Here is a 7,500-nt window from a genome sequence, read left to right as displayed (position 1 = left end):
ATCAGTCTCGGGAGAGGAGCTTCGTTTGGGAGCGAAGGTATTGGGGACCCCAATTTTAGTTCGCAACGCACATGACGCAGATGACTTAGTAACAAGAAGTTTTCGATCGTTATAGGCAAGTATCGCGCATTGTTAAGAAATGGTAGCTTGATTGTTAATCTAATCAGCTCACACTTTCATAGACTGCCCTGGAGGCCATCTCGATGGTGGACTTCTAGGAAGTTCACGTCAATCAGCTAGCCACAGCCGTTGATTCAGTTGAAGTCAGTTTATCTACTCAACCACGTCACCGTTTCGTGCACTGTAAAGACGTTAATCCTTGTATTAATTCCGGCCGATTCTACTGCGTTACTATCAGTAGATATCGGCTTTATCGATGGAAGGTTCATGGCGCATGGCTAGAAGCAGAGTTGAGGTTGGCGTTTATCAAATGTACCGGTCGACGGTGGCGCAGTTAGTTCGCCATAAACTGTCAGCGCGTGTACTCGACTCCGAAAATGGGTCGCCCGAAAGTGATCTTCTTGGCGGTGGTAGCGCTGCTGCAGAGTGTGGCCGGAGATGGTGCCAGTTCGTTCATTGTTGGAGGTGTTTCGGCAGCCCCGGGGCAATTTCCGGCGCAGGTTGCCATACAGGTCGGTGGCACAATATTCTGTGGTGGCACGATTCTCAACCAGAACCACATCCTAACGGCCGCCAGCTGTGTGCTCGATGTGAACAACAACCTTGTGGCGGCGAACCAGGTGACGGTGCGCGGAGGAGAGCTCGTGTTCCAGCCCACCCAGATGGCATGGCCCGTCAATCGGATCTTCCCGCATCCCCAGTACAATCCGTGGTCGTTTGAGAACGATATCGCGGTGCTTCGGCTGGAGAACAACATCGTCTTCCCGCAGGTGCCCCTACCGAACATTGCGGCCGCTCAGCTGAACAGCCGGATCGTAGCGGAAGCCAACGAGTGTGTCGTCGTTGGCTGGAACTGGACACCGCAACAACCGAGCGTACCACTGCAGGCGCTGTTCGTGCGGGTTGCTCCACGTACCGCTTGTAATAACCTGCACCAGGGAATGCTGCGCGATTCGATGATCTGTAGCGAGTACGTACAGCAGACGAATGGTGTCTGTCAACCGAGCCGAGGTGGTGGCATGTACTGCAATGATCTGCTTACCGGAGTCGTCTCGTTTGGATTCGGTTGTGGTACGAACACCACAATGACCGTGCACACCCAGGTGCGTTATTATCAGCCTTGGATTCAGCAGCAGTTTGGCCGTACCGATACACCTCCTGCTGGTACTACACCGGCACCGATGCCCGGTGATGTTGGTGGCGGTGGCGGCGGCGGTGGCGCAGCCTCGTCCATTTCCCTATCGCTGGCCACCATCGTGGTAGCGTTGGTTTCGGCCCTGGCCCTTAACTAATCCCCACCAGATAGTGTACCTAGTGCTAGTGGCTATTGCAATAAAGTAAAAAAGGCCAGCAATATGCGGAGTTTAGCTTTTTATTCCGATTCCCAATCTAGAGCGATGTGCTGGAGTTCAGCTTATCGATACAGAATATGAAGTAGAACATTGTGTAGAGCATGTTGTAGCCTAGGAAAATCATCAGCATAATGTAGCCAAACGGAGAGTTTGGATCGGTGAAGAAGGATCCCGATGAATCATCGTCCGCTTGGTGGCGTTTGCTGCTGTTATCACGCAGCGTGGCTAAGCTCCAGCTTTGGCTTAGGTCTGTTAGTTCAACGAGGAGCAGCTTCGCCCCACAAACACTATCTGCAGCTGGAACTACGCTCATCATAGCGAACGGTTGTTGGTTACGTAGAAGTAAACCTCCTTCCAGGACGAATGTGTCCTTCTGATGATCATTACACAGTAGATGGCTGGCTAATTCCTCTGCGCTATGTTCTTGATCATCCTCCAGCACAATGGCACTCTTCTCGAGCACTCCATAGTTCCATCGCCAGCTCAGTACCACCGTCGTGGCGTTCTGTAGCTGTTGCTTCATTTCCTCCGTGCTCGTAGTTGATTCGCGCTTCCGAAAGGTCCCGAAAGTGCTCAACACCACCAGCGTATCGGCTGCCGGATGGCGCAGTATCCGATTGACTCCGCTGCTGAGCGTACGCCAGGTGACTTTGGCACTTCCATGGCGCACCAGTAGTTGCTTCTCGCGAACAGCCCCGACACAGCGTTCCGTGGTGAGCACATGACGTCGGAATGGTTTATCAATAACCCATCCACCACAGATAGGTACCTCGTTCTGCTCGATCGCTACCTTCACGAATAATCAGACAAACAGAGGCTGTAGCGCTGGTGAACGTTTGCCCTTCAAACTACTTACAAAATCAGGAAAGTGAAGCTTCTCAGCTGCAGTAGTGCCCACTACCGCTATTAACAAAAAAACGAAGACATTCGCCATCCTCAGCGATCCGTGGCGTGACTGCGGCGTTCCACCCTCCCAGAGTCACTTCGCATCACATCTTATCGAATCACAGCCTCGTGTGCGATAAGCAAACCACCGATAAGTGATGGTTTTTGGAGCATTCTCGGTCGTTTTAGTTGCGAGCGTTATCAGCGCGCCTCAGACAGATTCCACATTGACGCCCCCCCCCCCCCCCCCCCCGGGATTAGTCCGGTTACTCATTGCGATGACGAGCCACCTATTTCTGTGTTCTTGCGTGACGGTTGCACATACCACAGAAAGGCGTACTTAATCACCGTTTTGCAAAACAATGCTAAACACGGGTTAAAGTGATTTAGCTTTATCCAGTGTTCGAGGTTATCTTCTATTGTTGTTGGTGGTGAAGGAACGAAAAAAAAGCAAACACCCTTCCGTAAGCATGTGGACATGCTTTCCAACACCTTCGTTACAGAATGTTTCTAGTATTTCTTTATGCTCGGTCACATTCCTTCGATACCAGACCTCGGGCATGACTTTCACAATGCGCTGGCATGCCGGACACCCACGCGACTGAAGGACCTTCTGGAGCATTTGGAACTGACCAAAGCTCCTTCAAACCATTTTTAAGATTCTGCACAATGCCAGCCACCACGTACAGGTGCATCGGTAGCTGCAGCTGCCCACTGGACGACCTGACGTTGGCATTCCTTGTCGATTCTTCTGCCCATTCATGTGGCACCATTTTTCATACAAAAACCTCGCTTCTATGTCCTCGAACCATTGGCCGCACGGAGTGTGTGAGCTGCGGTGTGGAAAAATATGTTTTTCCTCCTTTAGCTCGGATGGAAAACTTTTTCCCACGCTCTCGCCCGTGTTTAGTTGGCGATTACGTTGTGTCGCTTTTCCGCTTTGTTACATTTTCCATGGGTCAGCGAACGACGACGACGACGACAAACTTCCTCCTGGCAAGTCCTGGCGAGCGGATCCAACCGGACCGGAGAGTGGTTGTGTTAAGATGCTGGCCCAGAAGATCTGCTGATCGCCAACTAATATTGCATTCCGGTCGCTTCGGTCTCTTGCTCTCCTTGTGGCCTTCGTTTTCTCTATTGGATTTTGTCATCCTTTACCGTCCATGGGGTGCGCTGCACTCGCTACAAAGTTAGTCCTGAACCTCTTAGCCTCGGTCCAAGGACTTGGGTGGAATGTTTTATTCCCGGAGTTTCTTTTCGAACAATTTTCATTTCCTTGTGCGTCTGGAGTGTCCCCATTTACCCTCGGCCGAGTGCTAAATAGCTGAAAATAACGCAACTTTCCACACGGCGTCCGAGTTCGTCCATCTTCTGCTGCTGGAGGTGATGGTGCTGTTGCGTGCCCAGCGAAGCGAACTCTCGGTTCAAGGCAAACAAGAAACGAGCCGATGGGATGAAAAGAAAACTTGGAAGTAATTAAAAATGATAAACAAAAAAAAAAAAGAGTTACCACCGACCGGGTCCCGGGCGGTGTCTTGAAAGTGAAACTTTGCTGATCAGGTCATAAAGGTGCCATGCGGGGCATCAGGGCACCGGCAGTGGTTGGACCAGCAGTAGGAGAGGTGAAGGAAGAAAGGAAGGAAATAAAACACGCCATCATAACACTCTACCGTCAAAGTGCTACATCAAAGATAAATACGCAACCGAGAGTGAGAGAAGGACCTCCCCGGGCCTCCAGCAGCAGCAGCAGCAGCATCATGGTCCAATAGATCGTACCAGGAGGGGCGGAGGACAGAGCATAACTCGAGGTGAGCGTGATTGTAAACAGAAATAAAAAAAGGAACGAAGAGAACAGAAAAAAACTGTAAATAAGTCTCACAGAGAGAGAGACACATACGAACACGTACAGAGTCTCGTGACGTTCGTCACCTTCGCTAGAATGTATGTTGTGGCGGCATTTTCAAACACAAACTCCGATGCGACGAAAAACGGAACCGGTTTAGGCCCGATGCTAGGGTTCTAAGCATTCCTAGGAATTCCAAACCTCTGGCCGTTCCTCTTCACTTCTGATGAGAAGAGGACTCCGTTTTAAATGGTAAGTTGCCTCCGGGAGTGGCCAATCTGAATGCTCAACATGTGCAATGTCTCTATTGAATTTAGCAACATAAATTCCATCGCTTATCAGTCCATTACATGAGGTGCACTCATCCAACACCCACACTAAACTCTCTCTATCTCTCTCCGGTAGCATCGATCCACATCACAATCGATCGAACGTGGCCATGTTGGCCATCGGCATGCAATGTCGATACACAGACTGGCCAGACCAGCGTACTGCATTGAACGTTCAAACAGTGAAAGGCAAACACTCGCTCATCTCGCTTCGCATTGCTTTGCGGTACACCACCTCCACCCCTCCTTTTCGGCAACTATTCCCCAAAAACATCCTAATCTGCCGTCGTCGGGATGGAGGCAGAGAAGAGGCGAGATCCGAGAGTAACTACTTCCACTAATTGACTGACTTTGGTGTGGATTTCTCCTCTCGTTTGGCGGCACCCACAGCTCACTAGCGAGCCAGCCAACCAGCACACATCACTCGGTAGCTCCTACACCAACGCCATGCCATGCCACGCAGTAGCCAGGGCCCCTGGTGGGTCCGAAAAGTTTGCATTGCCAGCTGGCCAGAAAAATAAACATCACCAGCAGCAGCATCACCAGCAGCCATGGTAGCAGCACCCAGTTCAACTCAATTCTCTATTATTTATTCAAGTAATTAGAAAGTTTTTCCTAACAACCCACCAGACCAGACAAACCAGACGCTTGTGGTGGTGATGGTGGCTCGTGCTGCGTGTGGTCAGCAGCATAGAGTTTTCGATTGATCTCACTCTGGAATCGATGTGCGATCGATCGTTCAATGTAGCGATGCTACAAAATGCTGTGTATTTTCCATGGGCTTTCCCCATGGACTTACCTTGCTGTTGTTATGATGTGTTGCTGTCAAAAGGGGTCGGTCGATGTCACTGAAAGGTGGTTGGATGGATCGTATTACAGCTCAGCTCAGCTTACAACATCCTGATCGATGCACACGCGCTCATGTCACGGATCATCAACGCGCTCCCTCGGAAAAAGAGCATTCACAAACACGCACATACATACACACGTGATTGCACGCACAGTGGACACAATTTCCAGCAATCGCGACTCGGATCTGCTCCAACAATGAAAACACTTTTCACTTCACAAATCAAACTGCTGGGCTGGGCTGGGTTTGGGTGGGTTTTTCCGGTTGGACTAAACTATCGCGACCTCTGTGAAACTGAAAACAGGAATCGTAAGTAATGCGTAACTCGATGCTGCCGTCGATCGATTCAGAATAAAGAGGAGACCAGGGAGGGCCCATGTTTATCACAGTGACAGGCAAGTTAGTAAATTTCCTCTCATCCACCAGCCGGAGAAAACATGACTCTCTGCCCCCATAATCATCAATAAATCATTCGTCGATGTACAGCTGTGCTGTCCTGGCCACTGGCTGGCTGGAAAAACCCGAAAATCCGGACAGAAAAACTGTGAAAAATCTCGGCCACTGGAAAGGGAGCGCCTGGAAATCAACTCCCCTCACCACGGGGGAAAAAAACGGAGCCCCCGAAATGTTTTTATTGTAGTGAACAAAACAAACTCCCGGGCTTTTTGTGCTTCCGCCTTCCGAGCGAACGAGCGACCAAAGCGCCCGATTTCGATGTTCATGGAAGCCATGTTTTGGCTCGATTGTGTGCCTTCGGTGGCCAAAATTGGAAAATTTGTCGAAAAACCAGCGAGCGCGCCGTGCTGCCGGTGGAAATGGGGCGGGAGCCCAAGGTGTGTCTCTAGGCCCTTCGCCTTGTATACCCTGCGGATGTTACGGGCGGGATTGATTTTTTTCCCATTTTTGGCTGCCTTTGTCCTACATTCACAACGCGCGAGAAGCGAGAGGACGAGGGATGAGGAACAAGGGGGCTGATAGGGAAATTTATGGCCACTTCCTGTTCCAGGGTGGGTGGGTTTCGTACCGGCAAACCATTGCCGCGTTGCCAGATTCCCATTTTCCATAATTTTAAAGCAACCGCGCCATGGTTTGCTCTGTTACAACGCACCCTCCATGGTGCCGTGCGATGGTGGCGACGATTTACATTCTGTCAACGGTTTTTATTGCTTTCGCGCGCCTCCTACGATCCTCGCCCGGAGGAGCAGCGGAAAAACAAATCAAACTCCATGCTGGCATGGAAATAGGATAAAAATGCGGAAAACGGGCTCGGGCTGGTGTCCTTGAAAGTTTGCTCTTTGCGACACCCCCGTGACGGTTTAAAGCAAAACCATGAACTGGACGAAGAGATTCAATTCCCTCCGTTTTTCTTCATTCAATCGCCGGCAGTCACCAAGCAGCTCACCGGGTCCGGTTGCTGCTGCTGCTGCTGCTGACGGTGATGACAATGCTCACGCTTCTTCTTCTTCGTCTTCTTCTTCTGTTTGCTTCTTGTTTTTATGTTGATTATGCCGTTCCCTGCTGAGTCCACGACACCAACAACGACACACAGAGACACATGGACACTGACACAAGACGCAGGAACAGAAACAGTGCGTCAGCAGGTGAATGGCACCACGAAGCAAGGCAGAGCATAAAAGTGGAAGGAAGAAAACCAAAACACACTGTCCCCGGGGCCACGAGCCATCATCTTATGCTTCCAAGCCATAAGCATGAAGCATGATGCAACGACGCGATGATGTTCTCTGCACGACCACGACTTTCGTTCCTGTTTGACGTCTTTTTCGTGGAGAAGTTTTTGCAACTACTTTCTTTCTCGCCGTTTTTTGCAATTTTCCATCGTAGTATATACCTTCAGAAAAGCGAACACAATCACACCCGTTACTCTGCGGAAAATGGGGCCCTTTTTGGGCCGTGTTTCCGTGCAACAAATGAGCAGCACCAACGAGTACGCCACGCGCGAGGACGACCGCGCCGCGCGAACGAAACACTCTCGGGGAGTTCCGCGCGTCGAGAACGAGGAAAACACTTTTACGACCTGGTTTCACCGAAGCCACGACACTTACTAAATTTTCCCTGCTGCTCCTCGGTGTAAAACTCGCAGGGCGCGCATATCGCACCGTG

General features: G+C 50.7%; 3 protein-coding genes across 4 annotated transcripts in view; 1 reads left to right on the top strand and 2 right to left on the bottom strand.

The window, feature by feature from the left end:
• LOC126577228 (MOXD1 homolog 2-like) overlaps positions 1 to 7,467 on the bottom strand; it is a 96,823-nt gene extending 89,356 nt beyond the window's left edge. The window contains exons 1-2 of one of the 2 annotated variants that reach the window (XM_050238694.1): positions 7,443 to 7,467; positions 5,329 to 5,673 (exon numbers count right to left, since the gene is read on the bottom strand). The gene's annotated coding sequence lies outside the window, so the exon portion shown is untranslated. Of the gene's footprint in view, positions 1 to 5,328; positions 5,674 to 7,228; positions 7,411 to 7,442 lie in introns of those variants that run through there. The other variant, XM_050238693.1, reaches the window with a different exon arrangement.
• LOC126578984 (trypsin-like) lies at positions 498 to 1,412 on the top strand. The gene has a single exon (XM_050242160.1). The coding sequence runs from the start codon at positions 498 to 500 to the stop codon at positions 1,410 to 1,412; it is 915 nt and encodes a 304-aa protein (XP_050098117.1).
• Positions 1,486 to 2,413, bottom strand: LOC126577229 (uncharacterized). Its single transcript, XM_050238695.1, has 2 exons — positions 2,329 to 2,413; positions 1,486 to 2,262 (listed from the first exon to the last, which is right to left on the bottom strand). The coding sequence occupies exons 1-2, from the start codon at positions 2,404 to 2,406 to the stop codon at positions 1,510 to 1,512; spliced, it is 831 nt and encodes a 276-aa protein (XP_050094652.1). The 5' UTR covers positions 2,407 to 2,413; the 3' UTR covers positions 1,486 to 1,509.
• Positions 7,468 to 7,500: the final 33 nt, after the last annotated feature.

The sequence above is a fragment of the Anopheles aquasalis genome, chromosome 3, assembly GCF_943734665.1.
Source record: "Anopheles aquasalis chromosome 3, idAnoAquaMG_Q_19, whole genome shotgun sequence".
In the NCBI taxonomy this organism is placed as follows: domain Eukaryota; kingdom Metazoa; phylum Arthropoda; class Insecta; order Diptera; family Culicidae; genus Anopheles; species Anopheles aquasalis.
The sequence above is the reverse complement of the archived record's forward strand: the minus strand, read 5'-3'. Positions and strand labels throughout refer to the sequence as shown.